Genomic DNA, 24,649 nt, shown 5'->3' with positions numbered 1-24,649 from the left:
TGGTGAGCAAGCAATCTGGTACCATGCCCTTTGGTGAAATCAGGCATGGAACAGGTGACCGACCTTGGGGAACGAAAGCCAAGCTGCCATTCATCACAGCCCATGGTGCAAACCTCTAAGGTAAGCCTTGGAGCCTCCAGTGCCCCAGCGGTGAGGCATCCGTCCTCTGGGCAGGGAGCTTCAATTCACACAGCAGGAGAGCCATAACATAGCAGGAGACACACAGAAGGCCTTTAAATGTCTATTTTTTAAAGTGGTTAGCAAAGCAGGAGAGAAACTGTCAGAGATCCGCAATGCAGAGTTTAATCTGGAAAGTCAGTGAAGAGGTGGAAGGAAGCAGAAAACAGGAGACTGGAAGAAGAGGCTTCAGGATTTGGGGAGAGCAAAGCAAAAAGTGTTAACAAGAAAAAAAAAGTTGCATATCAGAAACTGCTCAATTCTCATGTCAACATTTACAGAACACTGTTTTCCATTTTTCCAACTGCTCTATGCATTTGACAAATTTTTACTTGTTCTTAATTCTAGCTCAAAGTTCACCTCCTTTAGACAAAGCCATACCCTCTTCTGGCTTCTGTTTTAATAGATACAATGTTTGTAATAGCATATTTCAAAATATTATGTAATGAATTGTGACTCTGGATATTATAGCCACTCATCATTTTCTTGAGGATATTTATCCTTATATCCCCAGGACTTAGTAAAGTTCCTGGCACATATTAGCTAATGGTCACTAAATGAATAGAAGATTAATGAATGAAGAAGGAACGAAGGAGGGAAGATGCTTTATGACTGTACAGGGTGCATGCGAGGGGAGGCAGGAAGTGAGATTTATAAAGGTGTCTTAGCATATCATGCTGGTGATGTGAGCCAAGCTAAGCATTTCAGCTTTCAACCACTGGCAAGGTAGCATAATAAAAGGCCGTAAAGCACAATGTTTCAAAGAGCTGTTCCCCCAGTTCCATCTTCACTCTATACGTTATTAATCTCATTTCTTCCCTACTTCAAACTAATGTGCTCACATTCAAAGATTTGGCATATATAGACCCATTCAAAACAAAATGTTTCAAGTTCTCCAGAAAATAATCCTAAACCTCAACTTCTTCAAAAAATAATCCTAAAATAACCTCCCATCAGCTTCTTTGTTACTCAGTACTTTATTCTTAACTTATTGTAAACTTCTACCTATTTATTTGTCCCTTGGGAGATGATGGCTTTCTTTAAGAGTTATGAGTGTACTTTCTAGTGCCAAACTTGGGTTCAAAGCCTAGCTCATCCACCCACAAGCTTTCTGTCTTTAACTAAATTATTTCATATCACTGAGTCTCAGTCTGTTCGCCTCTATAGGCATGATAAATAATGTCTATCCACATGATTTTGGTAAGAATTGAAGGCTATTGTAAAGTTTAAACATGAACTAAACAATCAATACCAGCAGCTAGTAACAGTGGTTCTGCCAATATTAGTTAAAAGTAATAATAATGGTAAGTTTGTTCTTATGCCCTGGCATACTCTCTGGGAGAAAGAATCATCTTCTCTTTCTTAGGTTATTATTTCTTTTTCTCTCCCCTCCTATGACTGCACATCTGCCTCTTCCCTTCACAGTATTTTGCAATTCTCTGTGTGACTCAAAGCAGAGCTCAGGTTATGCATGACAGCTGCCTCTTCCACTGTGCCCTCGCACCGTGGATGTCACTGCCATCCACCCCATGCATGAGCCAGAACCCTGGGCTCCTTCTGACTCACCATTCTCCCTCACCCCCACCATACACAGTTCATCAGGCTCTGTGAATCCACATCCTGAACGGCTCCTGATGCTGGTCATTGCTCTCCATGTGTGCCATCACCTTCAACAGGTTACCTGCATCTCCAACCCAGACTGCCACCAGAGCCTCCTGACTGCCCTCCTGAGGTCACCTGTGAGAAATAAAAATGGAATCCTAAGCCCCCCAACTGAACGGACCCTCTATTGGCCAAGGGGACCCCAGATTAACCTTAAAAATTGAGTTCTCAGCCATGACAGGATGAGAGGTCAGACATGCCTCAGTATATCCCTCCTTCGCTAACCATGTTAGGCTTTCCTCCCTAAGGGATAAACAGAAACTAGCTCTTTGGAAAGACTCCACTTTTGATACCAACAAACCACCTGATGCTGCCCCTCCTTTTTTTGCCTGAGAAAAGACCACTGACCATGCAGTGGTTCTGGCCAGTCTATGGAGAATGTGCAGTAAAGGCTTTTGTGTCCTCTGCTTCACCTTTTGACATCAGAGAGCTCAAAACTCCACCCTTGGATCATGCTAATGCTACCATTTTTTTTGTACATGGGACCCACAAATGGGCATGAAGTTCAATTGCACAGGACCACATTTCTCCTTTCATGAATATTCATGACTTCTCCTATAGCTTATTAAATATGTATATTTGGCCACCTTGCTCAACACACGTTCCTGTTCCCTTTACCTCTCCCTTGAAGTGTCTGTTTCTAGCTTCTGGCAAGAGGCTATGCTTCCTAGCCTGTGGGAATGGGCACCCTGCAGGCTGCAACACTTCATGAGAAATAAAGCTGTTTTCCCAAGTTTATGAATCTTGTCATTCTTCAGTTGATACTTGTCTCCCTCTCTGCTTCTCATTACTGCTCAATTCTCCACTCTGTAGCTGGAGGGGTCTTCTTAAAGCATAACTACGATCATGTGAAACCCCCACCCTAAGGCCCTCTCCTGGCTTCCCCACTGCTCTTAGCATACACATGCAAGTTGTTAAACATGGCTGTTTAATAATCATGCTTATTATCTGTGCTGGAGCCACACTGACTTTATATCAGGTCCCCTCTTTGCATAGGCTGCTATTGTTTCCTCCAACAAGCTCTCCAAATAAATAAGCCTTGCACAATACTGCTTAAAACCAAAGTTAAGTCCTGAACTCTGGACTAGGAAGGTCTCTTTTTAGTTCAGGATATTGTATGTCACTGATATAAAGACTGTGTGGAGACAAGTCTCAGAGAAAAAGACGAGGCTGGCAGAATATAAGAGAAAGTGACGGATGGAGGAACTGGATGCCTAAAAGCACTTCATTTCACTTTTCTAAATGTGCCCTGTCAAAATGAAGGGAGCAGATCCAGCAAGGCTGAAGTTAGTGGTTGCACAATAAAGTAGAATATTTATCTTCGCTCTGGAGCTGCAGACCATTAGCATTAGAAAACACCACCAAGTCTGTCTCCTAACATGCCTGGGGCCCTCGGAATGGGGAGGATCCTGATTTAATGAGCAAGTTACACCATCTGTCAACAGGACGGCTGAGAGGTAATTCAGCCAACAGCAGCTCCCAGAATTTAAGGAGCAAAACACTTGTGTGCTATTTGTGTAAGACATGGCCCCTAGCTTCACGGTCAAGGAATCCTACGCACCCTAACTACTCAAGCTGGGAGTGAGGGGTGGTATCTGTGTGTCTTGCTCACAGTCCAGCCAGCTTCAGCTTTTTTGTGTGGGTGCTTGATGAGATTTGCAGAAGGGAGACATCCAGCTAGAAATAGGGTCCTGGAGAGTTCCCTCTGTCCCCCTTTCTGAGCCTAATAATTTCTGACAAGAGGCTACAACAGGTATTAACATAAACAATATCACTGGCCAAAGTATTCACACTGTTATGGATGGAGGGAAGGAGGTGACAGAAGAGAGTATATTTCATGTATATTCCTTGTGAGACACGATTTTGAAATGGAAATAATCTAAGAGAATAAATTTTGCACCTAGATTAGTGAAAGCAACATGGAGTTGCTTTGGAAAATACCTCAGTTGTAAAATAATGTGATCATTTACTAAATGAACTGGTAATTAATATCAAAATGAGGAATTTTTTCCCTGTAAAAATTAGTCAACTTGGAAATCTATATAAATTCTTCTTCTGTATTTCCATAGCTCATTTTATAATACTTATTAAATTTTGAAGTTTACGTATGTGGGGATTTTTTTTTTTCACACACACTTGTGAGTCCCTAGGCCAGAGCTTGGCACACAGGGAGGTAGGGTGGCAAAAGTGTATGGACCCAAAAGTCAAATAACTGGAAATTCATATCCCAGCTCTCTTACCTAGCAGTATGAATTTGGTCATATTTCCTAAGCCTCAGCTTCCTCATCTGCAGAATGGGGAGAACAACTATCCATTTCTCCAGGGTTGATGTGACAATTAAATGAAATAAATAATATAAAATATTACTATTATCTGTAACACACAGGAATCACTCAATAAATATTGACTACTGTTATATATTCAAGTGAAAATATTTATTTTAGCATAATGCTTTTATGCATAAATTGTTGTGAAATCATCTGACATCCTAACTCCCATTGTTCAAAACAAACAACATAAATTTGGGGTAGGATTTGATATGAAGAGACAACTGAAAATCAGTTAAATATAAGCCTGGTATCTATGTGAACTTCTTGACTGTCAGCTTTGAGTCTTACTCTCTTATTCTCCTTTGAAGCCATAATATCTTTCACAGTGCTTGGCACTCAGCTCCAGTAAATATTTATTTAATAAATGGAACATTTGTTGAATAAATCACAGGGCGAATAAAGTGGGTGAACAATCTGAACAATCACAAGCAATTTTACTTAGCTTGTTCACCCAACCTAGCTTTAGGAATCTATTAGAATGTTATCAAAAAGTAGAGAGCACTGGATGCGGGAAATATTAATAATTTTTCTAGCTTTCCTTCACCACAGCTGTGGTGGACATTTGTCATGCTCCCTGGACTGTCATCACATTCTGAATACCTATCCTATGTTCATCAGTTTCCCATTGCTGCTATAACAAATTACTACACATTTAGTAGCTTAAAACAACACAAATGTATTATCTTACAGTTCTGGAGCTCAGAAATCTGAAATGAATCTTAAGGGGCTAAAATCAAGGTGTCAGCAGGCATGTGTTCTTTCTTGAGGCTCCAGGGAAGAATTAATTTCCTTGTCTTTTCCAGCTACTGGGGATCTTTTGCATTTCTGGTAACTCCCTTCCTTCCTCTTCAAAGCACATGAATCCAACCTCAACTTCTGTTCTCACATCTTCTTTTTTCTGACTCTGATCATTCTGCCCCTCTTTTATAATGACCTTTGTGATTACATTTGGCCCACCCAGATAATCTAGGATAATCTCCCAATCTCAAGATCCTTAATCATGAATGCTAAATCCCTTTCACCATGTAAAATAAACATATTCATAGGTTCCTGGCATTCGAATTAAGACACAAACATCTTTGGGAGGCTATTCTTCAGCCAACTCACTATATTTGGAGTATTTCCTGCCTTTTGTATCCAGTCCCACCCAGGTAGAATCCTGTACTTTACTTTGGACAGGATGCAGGCATGTGACTGAACTTGGTCATTCAGATGCCTGAGATTATGATTCTAAAGTGAACAGCATGAGGAAGCAGGTTTGATATCAAATCCATCTTCTGGCGAGGTTGGTAGCAGCAGTGTCCAGCTTTCCGGATACCAATGGTATATAGAGCTCAGTCCACACCAGTGATGAGATCTGGCTGTTTCTACACAGCAGTGGCAGGAGTCTTTTTTTTAGAGCAATGCCATAATATACCCTTGTAAGTACAATTTCCAATTACTATTTTTTGGCCTACCCTCAGACTCTGTGAGCACCTCAAGTGCTTTAATAAAAAATTTTTTCTGCTTACAGTAGTCCTGAAGGTTTCATTATTTATAACTAAGGAACCCAATGGACATAGCCTCCTGTGCTAGGTTGTAAGAAGGGCTTGCAGGGAGGCTGACGGAGTGCTCCTAGAAAATTGGAACAGCAGACAATCATTTGTGGCACCATTTATGTGCCAAGTACTTAGTAAAAAAGGCCCTGAAGAAATGGAATGCAATCATTCAAACTAGGAGTTGGTAAATTGTGCTGTTCTTTATAATACCCGGTGTAGGGGGAGAAGAGAAAGAGAATATCCTATGGAGGTCTGTTCTGAGACTTTGATCTTCATCTCTTCTCAATATGACAGACCGATTCAGATAGAATTCTGTTGGTGAAGGAACAGCAAGAGAGATTTTGATTACTGATTCTGGTCAGCATGGATGCACCCCTCAGTGATTTTCAAAGCACTTTATGGCCTTTAGTTGTTTACATTAAATTAAATAGTCTTGGATATCCATTAGTTTAGAAAGCAAAATTATATCTGGCTTAAAACTGCTTTTTGCCTACTGCCTCATTCACCTCTGCATTATCTAGAACTTGCTCACATATGGCTCTTACTTTATCCATCTGTAAGACAAGGTGATTTTTTTTTTTTTTCTGAAATAATGCATTTCCATCCCTCTCTGTTCGGTGTCTTTTGCTTGCAGTTTGGAGAGCTTGGTTCAAATCCTAACTCTAGCAGTTAGTAGCTGGGTGACTTGAACTAGTTACTTAACCTCTCTGAGCTTCCTTTTTCTACAAAATGTTGATAATATACTACCAAACAGACTTGTAGTGAAGATTGAATAAGTATGTGGTATGGTGGCTGAGCTCAGACTCTGGATTCAGACAGGTCCACATTCAAATCTTAGCTTACATCTTAACAGCTGTGTGCTCCTCAGTGTTACCTGGGTGCCTGTCTCCTCTCAACAGAATCAGAGATGGATAAGAACTCCCTCATAGGGTTAGAGATAAAATGAGATAATAAATGGACAGCACTTTGCACAGTGCCTGTTAGGTTCTAATATTATGAACAGTTAAGTGGCTGTTTGGAGTGGGTGTTTGGAGTGAATTAAGGAATTATCAAACGAAAGAATAAAATCAACTTCATGTTTTCAAACAACCCCACCACCACCTTCTCTCAACACGGTCTCTAGTGATCTGAAATCCTTTCTAAATAATTGTTTAAAAGTTGTTACCACTAACAGAGATCAGATCTGTGGTTGCCTGCACAAGGATTGGAGAGGGACTGACTACAAAGAAACATACAGAAATTTGGGGAGTGATGAAAATGTTCCACATCTTAGTTGCGGTGGTGGTTATAGGACTGTCTTTTTTACCCCAAACTCATCAAACCATATACTTAAAATGAGTGCATTTTATGTTTAATGTACTTCAATAAAAGTTTATATTAATTAATGTATTATGCTTCTAGAGCAAGGGTTAGCAAACATTTTTCTGGGAAGGGACAGATAGAAAGTAATTTGAGCTTTGCCGGCCTTAGGCTCTGTTGCAGCTACTCAACTTTGCCCCTACGGTGTAAATGTAGCCATCGAAAATAGATACTAGACAGTACATAAATGAATGGGTGTGGTTGTTTTCAATCAAACACAATTCACGAACCAAAATTTGTTTTCATATAATTTTCATGTGTCATGAAATATATTATTTCCTCTTTTGATTTTTTTCCCCAACTATCTGAAAATGTAACAACCATTCTTAGCCCCTGGGCCTTACAAAGACAAGGCAGTAGGCTGGATTTGGTCAGTGGGCCACTGTTTGTCAGCCCCTGCTCTAGAGTTCCAAAGAGGCTTTGTTAGGCAGCGTTATGAAATCTGCTTTAGGGACTTAGTGCAAATACCATGTCTAAGAGGACTGGGAGTCCAGCTCCTGTGAGCCCTGTAGGGTCTTTGCCAGAACCCACTCTCTCTGTGGCCAGCCTAAGCCGCTGCTTCTTGACTTCAATTTTGCCATCTGTGCAGAGAGGACAACAATCATCTCTCAGAGCCTGGTAAAGCTCATTCAGCTTGTTATTTGAGAGAAAATGCTCTACCAAGGGCAGAAGCTGATCATGGCCTGGGTTATGAGTCTGGCCTGTCTCAATCATCAGGGGGAAAGTTTGATTTCTCAGGTTGTCATTCCTAAAATTGCTTGTTCTCCAGGTGATGTTCTTATTTCTGAATATGGTCTGACCTTCGTTCCCCAAAGAGAAGGGTTATGTTTTCAAAGAGCTGGCAGAAGAAGAGTACTCAGAAAGCTTGCTCCTTCCCTGCCAAACTGCCATCCCAGCACAAACCATGCCTTAGGGGAGGGTGACTTTCCCCCATAATGTTTGCCTGGATGGGACCAGAGCTACTCTAAGCTCCTCTGAGAGCAAAGGGAGCTTTATAAATGCAAACCAGCACAAACTGAGGTTTCTTGTTTTTGGTTTCTGACAGTAGAAGGTGCTTGAAGCATTACTTTGGGGTAGTGAAATGGCCAAGGTATCCACAAAAGTCAAGACAGTTCTGAGGTTCTTGAAGCTTCCGAGCTTTTAAAAACTGACTATTACATGTAAAATTCAATCAATTCCTTACTGAAGAAAAAATCATTATTTAGGTACCCAGTTTATCCTCCTACCTGTTGGAAGCATTTGATTCAATTGTTTTTCAGAAAAGTTTTTTGTAAAGAGCCAGAGAATACATGTTTTAGGCTTTGCAGGCAGTATGGTCTCTGTTGCAACTACTCAATGCTGCTGCTGTGATGTAAAAGAAGCCCTAGACAATACATCAATGAATGAGCATGACTGTGTCCCAGTACAACTTTGTTTTCTAAGTTGTAAACAAACAGGTTGTGGGCTGGATTTAGTCCACAGGCTGTTGTTTGCTGAGCTCCGGTCTGAGTTGTGTTATATCTAGAAGGGACTTGGTGGTTTAGGGAAGAGAAAAAAAACCTAAATCAGCAGAGACTACTGGTGAGAATGTGGAAAAACCTATCATTACGGATTGGAGAGTAAAACCCAACCAATGAGCATGTTGCATTAGGAGTAGGATGGGGATACCCTAGATGAATCCTGGCCATGGTGAATTTTCCTGATGAAAGTAGAAAGGCAGCCAGTGGATGGGCAGCACCAGGGACAGGAAGAGCCGATGGGGCATTATGGGGAGATACTGCTGCTGGCTGGACTGCTCATAACAGTGTTCACAAAGAAGCCTCTGGTTGAACATGTGAGAACCTATGAGTAAGGCATGTAGGATTCAGGTGGGTCAAAATAAGGTAAAAACCACAGCATGAGCAAAAGCACAGGTAAGTGTCTGCAAGGTGCCTTCACAGAATCCTGAGTTGGAAATTGGAGCAAAGTTGGAAAGGTCAGTCTATGGCACATCATGGAAGACTTTAAAACATCACTTTCAACGGTGTGAACTCTTTATTTTTAAGAGTCAGTGACAGGTACTGAAGGTTTCTGAGCTTGTAGTACCATATCCCCTACAAAGCAGCTAACTCAAATAGTCTTCCTCCTTTACAAAGAGACTATGGTTGGCTGCATCTCACATGTTATGAATTTGATGCTAATACCAGATCACATTTATTAAGCCATTATTATGTGCCTGATAATACTGTACTAAATGCTTTACTTTCATATGTCATTTAATAATGCTTATAAAAAATCACTGATGGAGTTTTTTTTTTTGAAAATACTTGGAAAATGGTTTAATGATGTTTTACAACAGAAATGAACTGTACAGTTATGGTAAGTTTAATATATATATAAAAAATTACAGCAGACAAATGCATCTACACAAAATCTACCATTTCATTCTGATTCACTGTCACCTACACAATCTTTCCCAAGCCTACAACCCCTGCAGGCAGCCCTAGGAGGGGGAATCATCTAAAGGGCACATTGAGAGAGACAGCACCGCTCATATTCCCCACAACCTCCTCAGGCCTCAGGAGCTGATGGGGTTATTTTTATCTCCATTTTACAGATTAGAAAACTGAGATCCATAAGAAGTTAACTTACCCAAAGCCAACCAGCTTGTAAGAGGCAGAGTGTGGGTTTAAATGCAGCTCTTAATCATTCTCAACTCAAGCTATATGGCATCTCAGTGGACTTAAACATATTTCTGCATTTTAATAGTTAAATAAAATACTTTTAACATCATTTCTAAATTGTTTCTCCAGTGTTCCCTCTCCTCAAAGATCTCCAATACTATAATTACATTTGTCATCTTTTTATCTTCCTATGAATTATTTTTTAAGATCACCAGATTAATAATAATATATTTGTAAATTTAAATTTTGTTCAAATTTAATACAATCCCAGTGCACTGCTTTAGTATTAAATCTTGATTTCCATCAATGGCATATCTATCCATCTATGTATATAATTATTTTCACATTATTTGGGCTATATTTTAGGAGGATGTTGCTTTAATGAACACAAACCATATATTTATCTCACCTGAATTTTTGGCCACACACAATAATGTGATATAATTTTAAATAAGTAAAAAAATGCTTATATAAGTAAAAGCTTAGAAAGAAACAAACCAGAATATTAATAATAGTTGTATTATGGTTATGTGATTATAAGTGATCTGTTTTTTCTCTTTTTTCCCAATTATTTTAAATTGGATTATGTTAGTGTTAAAATTTTAAAATATAATCATGTGAAAAATGTTCTTTTTAAAAAAAGAGAGGTTATAAAATAATCCATTGGGAACTAATCAGCAACTAATGAAATAATGCCCAAATGCAAAAAGTGATGATGTTCCATGAAGGTTCCATGTACTTAAAGCTACTGGATCTCATTAAATCACTGGGACCTAAAATCAGGCTGGCTGGGGTGGGTCTACACTCAGCTTCTCTAAGTACAATCAATTTAAGAGAAACAGGAGTAGGGGTTTAGTGGATTAGTCACAGCAGGCCATTAATCTCTGCATTCTCAGTTGTAATCCAGCCTCTACCAACGAGCTTGGAGGAAAAAAATCCCACAAAAAAACCAAACACTGGGAAAAGCTCTAAAGCAAGCTCCCTAGAGACAGACATACTCAGGTCACAGTTTGCTTGTCTTTACTTAACATCAAGACAGTATTTATCATCTGTCCTATTTCTTGTTGGTTTTCCTTTTATGCCTTTTGCTGAAATGCTCAGATCAGATATATTTGAAAAGGAACCATACCGCAATCTCAGGAATAGCTCAGCATTTAATTATCATTTAAAGAAATCCTTCTCTCAAGTGAATATGAAACAAATCAAAGCTATGTTTTCATGTTGAGAATAGGTTGAAAAAAACATGGGTAAGGTTACCATAAACACAAATTAGTGCTTGGGGAAGCAGGTAAGTCTGAACAATGAAAAGGAAATAGAGTAGCCAAATTTCAGTAAAAATGAGTGACAGTTTCAAAAATTGCAGGGTAAATAGTGTATCTTTTATCATAAATGGATTAGGCCATAATAATACCTCACTTCTTTATTGCTCTGGCAAACGATCTAGAATTTACTAATGTATTAAGTGGGAAAAAATAATAAGCAAATTCCTGAGCCAGGGTTCTATTTATGCCACTACTGTCAAGGCCGAATATTTATTGGATTATATGAGACCATATGCCTACATTAGAGGTTTTGATAAATTTAAAGTGCAGTTGTAAACTAAAAATATGTGGCATTAATTTCTTAATTTTTAAAAAATTATTAAAGGAACATATGGGCAAGACCCAGTAAACTGTCTCTGAAGATGATGCTATGAAAAGACATGATTATCTCCCTTCTTATTACCTTTAAAATATTCCCCAAACATTCTAGTTTCCCCTAGTGAATCAGATTCAACCAACCTTAACTGATTATGTGCTATGTGCAGACATTGTGCTGAACACTTTCACATGCATTGGCTCATTTAATCCCCATGTTTTACATGATATTGCCAAATTCCTTCCTAATTTTGCTCAACGTGTCTTTTATTCTTTTAGCTTCAGCCATATCGAAAGCAAAAGCCACCATTTATCAAGTGCATTCTATATGCCAAACACCAGGCTCCATTTTTTTTATTTCAAGCCCGCTTAACTCCAAAAATAGGTGTTATTGCCTCCAATTTACAAATGAGGATACTGACACTTAGTTAGAGATATTAAATAACTTCCTAAAGTCACACAATAAGAAACATCAGAGTTGAGGTTAAATAGTAAGATAAGGTATAATGTATAATGTTTTCGATGAATGCTCTTCAATTCATCTGTAGCAGTCAATGACGACCCCTAGAGTCTTTCCCAGCATTGCACTAGAGGGTGACAAGGTAATCATTCCACAAATGTTATTTGGGTTATTTTTCTCATAATGCCTTATCATATGATTGCCCATCTAGAAAGTCATTTTCCACTTTTCGTTCACTCACAGTCGTGAAAGATCTTCCTATATTTTCATCTTGTTGCCTCAACATTTCAAAAACTGGGGAAGTTTAGCATGAACAGCAAATTTGGACAACTTTCTGTAAAAGTCTCTTAATATACTAAAGTTCCTAAGTTGGAAAGGGATCTAGAAACTACTTAGTCCAATATGCTTAAACTGTTTAAAAGGAGAAAACTGGCCCCAGAATAGTAAAATTAATTCCTCCATGCCACAGAAGTAGTAGTGGCAAAACTAACACTAAACACAACATGTCCTAACTTCCATCCTAGTAATCTCTTGAGCAAATCACCTAATTCTATCTTCCCTATAATGTACAAAAATGTGCTCCAAGAACAATACTTAAGAAGGCTTAAAATTCTAGACCTAGAAAAGGTATTTGTTTATCTTAACCACAGTTTCCTGTCTCTGATCTAACTTGTTATGCAAAATAACATCTTGAATCCCATAGCTATTTAGGTTTGTTTAATAGATTTTGAGGTAAACCATTGCTGAAAGGATGTTTGAAAGATTAGTCACTATTCTACATACTTGCTTACTCTCTCAAGGAATTCAAGCACATTACTAGAGCCTCATAAACAGGTTATACATTACTTTCATATATAATACAGTAAAATGATAAGGAACTTCATACTGTTTGACCCAATAATCACAATATTGAGATTATTTTTTTTTAAAAATTTGATAAATATCTACTTGGATAAAAACAAATGCAAAAAATGTCATAAACTAGAAACAACATATATGCTTAAAAACAAGGGAAAGTTAAATATAAATAATGCTATTTTACATGAATAAACTACTATGGAAATATAAGAAAAAAATAATGCATATTGAAGTAGCAGATACTAGCTAATTGTTCGCAAACCATTTTCCCTTTGCTCCTGGCTACAAGGCTAGCCTACAACTCTCTAACTGCTTTAAAATAAGATGTTAACAGGTGCAACACACCAACATGGCACATGTATACATATGTAACAAACCTGCATGTTGTGCACATGTACCCTAGAACTTAAAGTATAATAATAATAAAAAAAAATAAGATGTGGCTGGCTGGGCACTTTGGTTCACGCCTGTAATCCCACCACTTTGGGAGGCCAAGGCAGGAGGATCACTTGAGGTTGGGAGTTTTGGACCAGCCTGACCAATGTGGTGAAACACCATGGTAAAAAAATAAAAATAAAAATAAGATGTGGCAATGTGACTGACCAGAAAGGATGCCCACAGCTTTTCTTCTTGGCCCACAAAAACCCCTCCCATGGTCTTCCTCTACACTTTTTTCCCCATCCGGTGATGTTGATGCCCAGGAAAACTTTGGAAACCATAGGAGATAGCACAGCCCCCATCAGCCTTGAGACTCCCAAGTCACTACTAAATACAGAATTTTTTTTCTTTTATCTCTTTCCTCTCACCAAGCACCTACATGCCCACACACATACATTGACATCTATTGGACAATTAATGCAAATAAGAAGTAAGCCTCCATTGTGTTATGCCACTGAGATTGCGGGGTGTATGTGTCAGGGTCCAGGATATGCTGAACTGACACAACTAGGAAGCAACACAGGGAAATATTTAAGATATGAAGTTTCTTTTTAAAGTACAAATTGGAAAAGTTACAGTTTCAAAATTTAGTAAACAAAAATTTGGTCTATGGGGAATAATTTTTTTCCTAAATTTTTTTTCATAATATTTTATCCTATTTGGCATAAAATACACTCTGATTCCCGGCTTCACTCATGTCTGTGACACTAAAACACTTTGCATATACATTCCCTGTCTTGCAAGGAGCGCTGATCAAGAAAGAACATCTGAGTTGGATACATAATTGGCCTAAACAACCAAGGCATAAACACAACTCTCACTCATGAAGTTGTTCAACTTGTCTTACTTTGGATGTGGCACATTATATGCCTTTACCTGGCTTAGTCAAGCTCTAATTTAAGCAGTTCTAAAAGCAGATTTAAAAAAAAAAAAAAGCCTGCACTAACTTATACACTTAAAATTGCACGTGGCTCTCATTCAACCAATAAAACTCAGTGCTAAAACAAACTAAAAGGCCACAAAGAACTTCACCACAGTGGAAAAACAGGAATGAAACTTGTTACAGAAATAAAACATAATGACTTCACTACTTTATATCCCACTCTACAGGGGTTTGAGTCACTGTAACTTAGAGCCAGTATCATTAGGGTGCATTACAAGACTTAGACATCAAGTGACATATTTCTATTCACACCCAGGTCATACAATAGAAACTTGATACTCGCCGATGTCTCACTTTAAAATCCCCAAACACCCACTGAGAAATTAATAATAGGGCCCCTTTTTTTTTCTATAACCTCTTTTTATTTTTTTTCTGTAATTAAGATTACAAGCAAACAACAACAAATTATCCAATTGACCATCTCGTCACAGTTGTAAAGACTAACCAGGTGATTACAGGGTGAGTTCACAGCCAAGGACAGCAAATCCACTCTGTTCTTTCAATTCCTAGGCTGCCAGCTCTTCTCTGGTAAGAACTAGTCAGCTACACCACAATTCTGTTACAAAAGGCCAGAGGGGAAGTAATGTTTTCTGACACAAGACTGAAAACACCATAGAGACCACAGTAATTTCCTGTATTGCTCTGCATCAAGACTAAAGAGTGGGGTAGGCTATTCTCCCTAAAGCACTCTAGTTCAACACACTAACTAGGGAACAGTGAGCTTTCTAAAGTGTTGTTTTCTCCCAAGTAGGAACTTGGTAAGAAATAGCGTACATGTTCCAAACAATCTCCTCAAGCAGGAACAGAGATGACATGGAGAAAAGAATGACAATGTATCCACTGATCTTTAATTGTCCTAGTTCAAGCCTTTGGTATGGTGTCATAAATACAAAAGGGCCGAAATACATTTTAAACAACTATAAGTGCCCCATATAAGGATGATTTGTCAAATGGAAATATGAGTCAGAGCAGGACTAGAAAACTATCAAACATATTGCTCATTGGGAAGGTTCCCATTCTCTGTGACTCTGCACACTCAAAAGCCTACATGCAGTAGAAGCAAACAACAGCTGGTAGAGGTGTCTTCTTCATCTCCTCTCCCTCATGGCCTCAGATCTTGTCCCTCAGTCTGCCCTGAATGCAGAAAAGCCACTCTCAATCGCTCCTTATTATTCATTTATGTAGTAATTCAGTCATTCATTATTGAGCATTTTCTAAATGCCAGGCACTGGGTTGGGTAATGGGAAAAAAAACACTCACACATTTGTGTGTCACTACACACATTTTATAGGGCATAGACCATTGCTGTTTGGTTTGCTACATTTTATCTTATGCCTGGCCCAGTGCCCACCTCATAGGAGGCATTTGTTAGCATTTGTGCAATAAATTAACAAATACATTTAACACTGGGAAAAAAATCTTCCATATATATTACTTTATTGTTTATTTCAAGAATCCTCTGAGGTATTTATTATTATTCTAACCTTGTGTTGGAGGACAGGCCTATGCTCCCTCAATAATTGCAGCTATCAGAATTGTTTTCCTTGAGGGTAAAAGGTAGCTGTGTGTGTAGTGAGAGAGAGGGGAGGGGAAAGAGAATATGTTGACTCACATCCTTCAGTAAATGTGTTTATTCCAACTCTGGCATTGCTGCCAAATGTGTTGCAAAGCCAGCAAGACTTGGCTCTGGAAAACTCACCTGAAAGTCACAGGCCTCATTTCCTACTGCCAGCCCCCTCAGCCAACAGGCATGAAGTATTGGACAAAGTTAAAGATTAATTCTTCATTTACTGTGACAAAATTACCACCTCTCCCAGATCAGTAGGCAAAGGCATTTGTATGCTGTGTCCTTCATAACCATTGATAATCTCTCCACTGCCATCCTGATGGCCCCCTAATGCAAATGTAATCAAACCCCACACTGGCTATTCCGTTACCAGCCCAATCTTGCTAATAAACAGCAATTGTGGCTTTGTTATAAAAGTGATCCTAGATCATTTGTCACCACCCAAACCTTCCCACCCCAACCCCTGACTGCTGGAAATCCTTTAAAGTTCTGTTTAAGGTTACATGAAATAAAAACTGCAAAAAAGTTACAGAAAACCTTCACTAATCAATGAGTAAGATGATAATAGACATACTGTAAAATCCATGGTCAACAGGGTCCTGGCTTTTTTTTCCTAGGGTGTAAATATATAACAATAAACTAAGTAACAAGATGATATGAACTCTGTAATCTATATCTGGGTTATTCCAAAGCTTCTGGGAAGCCATCTGGAACCAGGGACAACAGTGGAAAATGATCAGTGGTCTGGGCCAAGTAGAGCATAGCTGAACAAGAGCCAAAGCTTTAATACTGACTGGCCTCTTCCTAATGAAGGATGCAAACTGCATACTTCCTTGGGCCTTTAAAAGATGCCTTTCATGCACAGAGGGAAAATGGGTGATTTTTACTGACATTATTATATGCAAGGGATTACTGTTATTGAAATTATATACCTTAAATACTCTTCCATCTCAACCTCATCCATCACACTACACTCTTTAGTTGTGACCATGTTCACTTTTTGACCGTCTCCTGAATTAATCATGTCCTATGTCCCATCTAATCTCCCTTCCTTTGCAAATGCTGTTTCATATGATCATCCATCTCTCATCACATCCCTCTTGGTTAAGTAGCCAAAATCTTCCACGACAACTCTTTAACATCCTTGGAGACTCACCCTAAGCATCCTCTACTAACACTACTTACTCTCCTTCTCTACCCCTCCTACTTTCAGGATGAGTCAGATGTCCCTTCTCTCTTCTCCTCAAACACTTTCTATACCTTTTTATTACAATGCCTATCATATTCTGCTGTGACTACCAATATTTTAAAAATCAGTCTTTTACTAGATGAAGAATTTTTGGAGGAAAAGGTCACTGTCTTACTTATTCTGGTTGGATTCTGAGTACCTGATGTATAGTGTATCCTCAATAAATGTTGAATGATTAAGTGGACAATGAAAACCATTTCATTTAGGTCTCTACACTCATTTTATAGCAACTGAACCATAGAGTGGGTAAAATAGATATATCATTTAGTTAACCATGGGTATATTCTGTTAAGTGAATGTGTACTCTATCAGAAATAAGAGTTGAGCAGAATGTAGTAAGATGAAACTGCTACACAGTGCTTTGTAGTACTTTGAGCATCTGTTTTATGTCAAATAGTGTATCTATTGCTTAACCCATAATTAATCTTCATGACACCAATGCATGTACAAATGATTCATTTCTCTTAGCCTTCGTCTAATGCTAAAGACATTGTTATTATTATTCAAGTACAAAATTGAAGATATTTGTATTTGCTTAACCTGAAAATACCAAATCTCAAAGATCAGGATAAATGAGGGCCACGAGAGATGTATAAAAAATGAATTTTTAAAAAAGTGTATCACTTAGAATGTCCCATAATGGGCAAATTGATCTATTAGGTCAGGATTTTTTTTAATGTGTTTTGTGATCAAGAATACGTGTTGACAGAAAAAGAAGACAAGGAGTTGGGTTTCTAAGTAATTTCTTATTACAATCAAAGTAAAAATATTAAATTGCACACACACCTGATTACGTCATTTTCCTTAGCTCCCCATTAGCTAGCTCCTCATAAGTAAAAGGTAAGCTCTAATCTTATTGTGGCTTACAATCCCCTTCACATTGGCCTAAGGTTATTTTTGTAACCCCTATATCCAGTCATTTAGTCTAACCTATCCACTCCATATGCCCAATCCACCATACTTTGATGTTTTGTTTTTTAACTATCTTCTTGTCTATGAACATACTATTCTTGCCACATGATATGTCTTCTTTCTCCCTGTTCTTTTGAAATCTCATGTGTTCTTCTAGGTCTAGTTCAAATGTTTTCTATAAATCTTTTCCCTTCCCCACTTGTATCTACCAACGACAGAGTTAATTGCTCTTCCTTTATACTTCCAGTATACTTTATTCACATTTCTATTTTACAACATGTACTCTCTTGTTAAATACTAAGGACCAAGTATTGTTCATTTCTGTGATTCCAGTGCATGGCATAGAGTTTGCTGTCGATACATCTTTGTTGAACATAGAATAAATGATTAAATAATTAATTGGCATTTACAAAAACTGATCCAAAGTGTCAACAAGTATTGTTATTGATGTCAGTGATGATGATGATGATAATTTCATGGGAGCAACTTCAATTTACTGAATGATTAATACATGTCAGGCAGTATGGCCGATTCTTATGTACATTTTCTATACCTCACATTTTACAGATGAGGAGTTAAGGCACACAGAACTTAAATTACCTATCCAAGACCAAACAGAGAGTGAATTCCAAAGTTAGAATTCACACGTCTGCCTATCGGGGCTCCAAAACCCAGGCTTACTCTCATATGATGTGTATACATTGGCCAATGGCTACTGTATTCCAGATACCACATTAGCCATTTTACAAACGGTGTTTTTTTATCCTTATAATTACCTTGTAGGAACAACAACCTTGAGAGGTAATTATCATCTCTGTTTTACAGATGAGCAAGCTGAGACCCTACCTCCAGCCCCCTCCAGTTCACCCCCTACAAAAAAATTCCAACTCAACTGTCTACAATCTCAAACAGGCTACAAACTGTATAAAGTACAGTGCTAGTTGTAGACATGCAACAGAAATTTAAAATCCAAAGAAATGCTAGAATTTCAAACAAATTTTAACCAAGAATCCATTGAACCGTTGCAAAGATCCTTAATACAAAAACGAAAGTCACAAAGTGAATAACCATATTAGGACACCTCATATTCTCTCAATTCAATAGCTCCCTAAGTGGGCTCATCCCAACTTTCCAGTATCTCCCAAAGTGAATTTTTTGTTTCAGTTGGGACATTCTTTAGCGTACATCCTCTTGTTTCTATTCCTCCTTTTTGATGATGAGGTCCCCTCTGTCTCTTTCATCCAAACCTCCAAAATCAATCTAATATACTCCTTTTCTTTCATGTCTAGACTTCTCCCTTCTATACAATTTATGCCAATTATTAAACAATTAGACATTATTCCTATTCCTTTATATCACAATGCATTTTAGCATTACAACTTTGCATTTATAATAATATCTTAACAAATAAACATTACTCATATTACTTTATATCATTCTAAACTATGTGTATGTATCTCAACTTTGCTTCTATAACTATATCTTAAGTATGGATCATATATAGTAATGACACAGATGCTTTACACTTGCATAATGCAAAAAATATTTATTCAAGAATCACTCTCTGAAGTTTCCCTCAGCAATGCTTTGAAATAGGCAAAGCAAATATAATTTTTATTTTACAGATGAGGATTGAGATTCTGAGAGGTAAAGAAAACTGCCCAAATTTATAAAGATAATGAAGGTAGAGTCATGTTGAAGGGTAGGCCTTCTGATTTCCATACTCTTTCTATAATGGCTTGCTATCATACACATTTATGATACCTAGATCTCTTTTTGACCTTAGTCCCAAGTATGTAATGCTTAATTAAGGTGATAAATTGAGACATTAGTTACTGACTTAGGCTAGTAATCAAACCCCTCTCCCCAGCCAAGGGACTGGGTATTCACATCGACATTTATTTTTTCCCTTGGGATTTCATACAACTCCAAAAGACTTTCTTGACTCATTATCTGGAGAGTTTTATCTATGATGATGGTTGTCTGTCAGTAACTGGGCTATATGACATCACATGGGAAACTGGATTTAAAGAAACCACATTGCTAATGAGATCATCAGATAAATAGTCATTGTAAGGGTGGGGCTTTTTATTTGATGGGACATTCTATTTCAAGCCATATTGAAAGCATATGTCGTTTGCCAGTGTTGAGGCACTTTAAAGTTGGGTCTATACTGCATTGTAATATACAACTGAAAGAAAAATTCGCTGATCCCCTGGATAATAAGTACTACATGGTTTCCAGGTAGTTTAGTAAACTTTCCAAGCCTCAACTCCATATTGGACTCATAGGGATAAAGTGGGTTACAGTTACGACTATGCACCAAAGCTTAATGCTACCAGTCTCATTTGTATGAGAAGGAAAATTAAGAGACTTTTCAAAATTATTTAGCCAAGGCTTCCTGGAAAATAGGATTTGTGCTCAATGTTATAGATGCGCTTGCTGATGATGGTTTTCTTTTTGCTTTTAAACAAGTTGATATGGAAAAAGGTAAAAGCTCTATTCCACCATGAACCAAGCCTATACAATGTCAGATTTGTAGGAAATAATGACATTATTGCATGCTTACTATGTGGTAGAAGCTGTGCTGTGTGAAAATCATTGGACACAATATCTCATTTAGTTGATAGAACAAACATGTGACACGTGTACTATTATCTCTTTTCTACACATAAGGAAACTGAAGTTATGCCATTTTAATGTTAAGATTAGGAAAACAGTGTAGGAAATATTCCTTGCTTGTAGAGATTGCTGATCCTAAGATGCTAGAGGCATTTGGGTAATAGCCTCATCTGTTTGATTGACAGGGTAATGTACAACTCAAATGCTACCTTAATTCTAGCTCTAAATTGTAATCATCTAAAACTTTTACTTCCAAATTCTCTAAGACTTCAATTCATTTAACCTAATTTATTCTTTCAGAGACATCAAAATAAAAAATATTAAATAAAAATATTTGAAAGGAATCTTGAACCAAAACATAAATGATATACTGAATTTTGACTCAGGTAGACCTGGATGTGAAACCTCTAGTCTGAAGCTCTGTGGGCTTTGGTTGCTATATCTATAAGATTATCCCACAAATTCTAAGAATAGATGAATTAAATATGTGCAATATATGTACAATGTGTGAAAATGCCACATAATTCAAATGGTTATTGATGTTATTATTATGAATAAACTGACAAAGAAGTAAAGTTACATAAGGAGGAAGTAGGATGCATTGTAAAAATTAAATCAGGCAGCTCTCGTTTGACCAAGAAATTTCTCTCCTCATGCTGCTAAGCATACATTCTTGCTGATCTGAGCTGCTTTGGTAGGAAGGGAATGGTGCTCTTGCAGTACACGGAAAAATCATTCTGGTTCTCTCTCTCTCCCTCTCTCTTTCTGTCTCTGATCTCTTCACAGACCCTGGATGCCTTACATTTTCAGCAAAGTGAGATCTGAGTTTAACGGAAAGCCAGAAGAACTCCCAAATCATGTCCTTTAGCCTAGCTGTGTTGCATTAAGTAGCCAAAGCTGATGTGATCTCACAAATAAAAGACATACATGCTACTGACCCAGCATCTAGCTAAGCCTGGCCAAACAGTTCCATTTTCCAACAGTTTCATCAAAACCAAATTATTAGTGCAGAACCATCAAACATGCCAAGCCCAGGTGTCTGTATTTAAGCAATATATCCAAATAGGCCCAAGGAGAAATTTGGGGGTGGGTTAGAGGAAGTGTTGGAACCTTTGGTTAACAAAACACTAAGCTACAAAGCGCCAATGTTTTCCTGAAAGCAAATGCCACCAAATGAAATTCAGTCAATATATCTTCCATATGACAAAGCTGCTACCAACATTTTCCTTCTGTAAAGTGTTTAGACTACAGACTTTTACTAGCCTTTTCCAGCCTGGTGTTTCTCAATAATGAAGCCAACTCTATCAATGCTTCAAGTATCAATGTCTGGTAACTCTGTAAGGATTAGCACCCACTTAGTGGTCAGGAAAATTCATTCCAAGATGTTAAAGAGGTGCTTTGTTTTTAATTTTTTTAATTTAAGATTTAGTAGATTCTATGATCACAGGGTTATGTTCCTTTCAATAGAGCTCAGTCATGAGTAAATTAAAACTGCAAATCATGGAGACAGAAATGAAAGATCCACTAAACTCTCTCAAAGCCACAAATATTCAACCTTAGTGCATTGCATTTCTTATACATCCTAAGGCTGCCAGATGGAAAAAGAATGGAGTCTGAGTCTCCCAAACTGTAGCAATTGTGAGTCATAATCATATTACTAATAATAATTCTCACATACATGGGCATTACTGAACGAGTGGCTCTGCTTACAGGAGGATGAGGCCACCCTGACCATGGAGAAGAAATGGCCTTTTAAAGTTGTTTATGGATGTGTAAAATAAAGAGTATATGATGTTGCATCCCTGCCTAAATGTCTTCATAAAGTGCAAATTAATGCAGATCCTAACTAGGCATTTGGAACGCTAACCTAGTTTTTCGTGTTTAGCTAATAGCTAGCAATTTTGCTTACACTTTTATCCTCTCATTACATAGCAATAATGATTATTTAGTAAATACATATGAAAGGCCATGTACTCCATAGCACTCCTCCTGGGTTGGAAATCCCCCTCCTAATGCTTCCGTTTGAATAATTTAGTTGCTGATACACCAAATCAAATATAGCTGTGACAGGTATCCCACTAATGCTTTTTTTGGAGGCTAAGATCAGACCCTTTCTCAGCCTGTTCCCCTCGGTGATTGCCTGGCCAAATTCAGGGTAAGGGCTGGGGACAGAGAGGATGCTGAAGGAAATCCAGAGCCTTAATCAATGTTAACCCTTTATAAATCTTAAAGGTACTCAGATGGCTTGTCTGATTTGAAAATTATTAATGATACTGGGGAGAAGTAAGGAAAGGCTATTTTATAACTAGTCAAATATTCTGGAACAAGAGAGAGAGTTTGAAATAGACATGTAGAAGAGAAAGATGTAAAATATGGCCTGGTGAGATGCCACCCAGTTCATATCTGGACATATGACTGATATAAACCTTTACAAGTCACTTGAGAATTTTCACTCCTAGATGCAGAATGGAATAATAGAAGTCTCACTAGAGGAGTTGGGGTGACCCCAGGGCACATTTTCTTGTCTGCCAGGTACACAACACATCTCACTGATGTATCACAGAGACAAATTTCTTAACAGGGTAGCCAAGCCCCACACAGAATGATTTCGGATAAGAGTCCCATTCCTTCCCTATGGGGAGAAAATTGGAAGCCAGACTGGGATTTGGAACAGAGTCCAGGGTGAGGGCAGAACTAGGGTTGTTTTCTCCTATCCAGAATCAGGTCTGGCTTAAACGGAGGGGATTGACAGGGCTGAAGGAAGAGGCAGGAAACATGTCTCTCCACCCCAATGCTGCTTAAATGTGGCTGCTCAAAGGGGCAATATCCTGCTCTCCTCTTCTGATGACTTCATGGGAAGTTGGCCGAGTCCCCAGTTCTGCAGAAGGAATGCAGGCAGAAGGGAGCACTACAAATGGGCTTTTCCTTGGGTGCTTAAGTGGCAGGTGTGAAGGGAAATGGGGTGGGTGCCTTCAATGGGAGGAGCCACTGAACTGGGGAATACTGCTGGTCCAGGGGCTTTCCCCTTTCCCTCCCAGCTTCCTCCCAACCCCAATTCCCTGCATCAACAAAGACAGTGCTCAAAAACCAGAACTCGTCCTAACACACTCAGGCACAGGTGTCCACAAGCCCAACCTCTTTCACCTCAACACCCTGAAATCCCGTTTGCTCTTAAAAGCACAGACAGGCCCAAGTAGACTGAGAGGTCTGAGCCAGCACATCCTTGCTACTACTGGGAATTAAGAAACACCGTGATGTAAAGTGGTATTTGTGACACTGTAGTCCTTTAACAAGAAAATTGGGGGGATAGAGGAGGGTGTGCCAGCAGGTTTCAAAGCATCACAATCAGTCCTGATGTGTTTGGGTAAGGCATGGAGGACATATCTCTGATCCCTGCTGGTACTCTCCAGTCCCGCATCCTCCCGCAGTCTCTTGAAAGTGTTTAGATACCCGGGCAGGGCCCCGCGTCCATTTTGCCAGCCAGGAACCACCGAGTCTGCGAACTTTGAAAGCCAGGGGATGGGGGTGGTTGTTGCCAAGGCTCGGATTTCGGCGCCAGAGTTCTCAGCCAGGAAAGCAGTTGAAAATCAACACCCATCTGCCTCTTCTTTCTCATCCCCCACCACTTTTTCCTTCACCCTTCTAGGACTGCACACAGATCCTAACCACCCCCCGCCCCACCCCCCCCCCCCCACACACATTCACACACCCTTGGGCTGAGAAGATTTTTGATTCTGAAGGCGGCAAACCCGCAGAACTGAAAGGGTCTCGCCACCCCTCTCTCTGCCCCGCGGCTACATACAATAAAACCCCATACACCCCAGACATCACAACATAATCCAAATCAGCCAGTGACTTCGGCGCGTCCCGTACCTGATATGCAGACGATGAAATTGGCTTGAAGAAGAAAAAGCACCTCCCAGACTATTTCCATCCTCTGATTCTCATTCCAAGTGCATCACTCGACGGGAAAACAGGGGGGGAAGGGGGGAGCCCGACACGGCACACACACATACACACTCGCACACACTTCCGAGCGAGTGCACACTCGCACTCCCACCCGACAGCCGGCCAGGGACAGTCACCCCCAAGATCAATATCGCAGTTTGAATTGTTCCGGCAAATCTCCCCTCGGGCTCGACGGATGTGCGCCCCAGATGTGCTGACACATGTCCGATGCCTCGCTGCCTTGGAGGTCTCCCCGCTCGCGTGTCTCTTCTCTTCGCACCAGCGGCGGAAACCGCAGTAGCAGCGG

At 39.0% G+C, this 24,649-nt stretch overlaps 1 protein-coding gene across 1 annotated transcript in view; it reads right to left on the bottom strand.

Annotated features, from left to right (window-relative positions):
- The window catches only part of CA10 (carbonic anhydrase 10), a 541,322-nt gene extending 516,962 nt beyond the window's left edge, over nucleotides 1-24,360 (bottom strand). The window contains exon 1 of the mRNA XM_031011537.3: nucleotides 24,268-24,360. Within this exon, the coding sequence (XP_030867397.1) occupies nucleotides 24,268-24,328 (61 nt within the window). The 5' untranslated portion in view covers nucleotides 24,329-24,360. The remainder of the gene's footprint in view (nucleotides 1-24,267) is intronic.
- Nucleotides 24,361-24,649: the final 289 nt, after the last annotated feature.

This window comes from Gorilla gorilla, chromosome 4 (assembly GCF_029281585.2).
Source record: "Gorilla gorilla gorilla isolate KB3781 chromosome 4, NHGRI_mGorGor1-v2.1_pri, whole genome shotgun sequence".
NCBI lineage: Eukaryota > Metazoa > Chordata > Mammalia > Primates > Hominidae > Gorilla > Gorilla gorilla.
The sequence above is the reverse complement of the archived record's forward strand: the minus strand, read 5'-3'. Positions and strand labels throughout refer to the sequence as shown.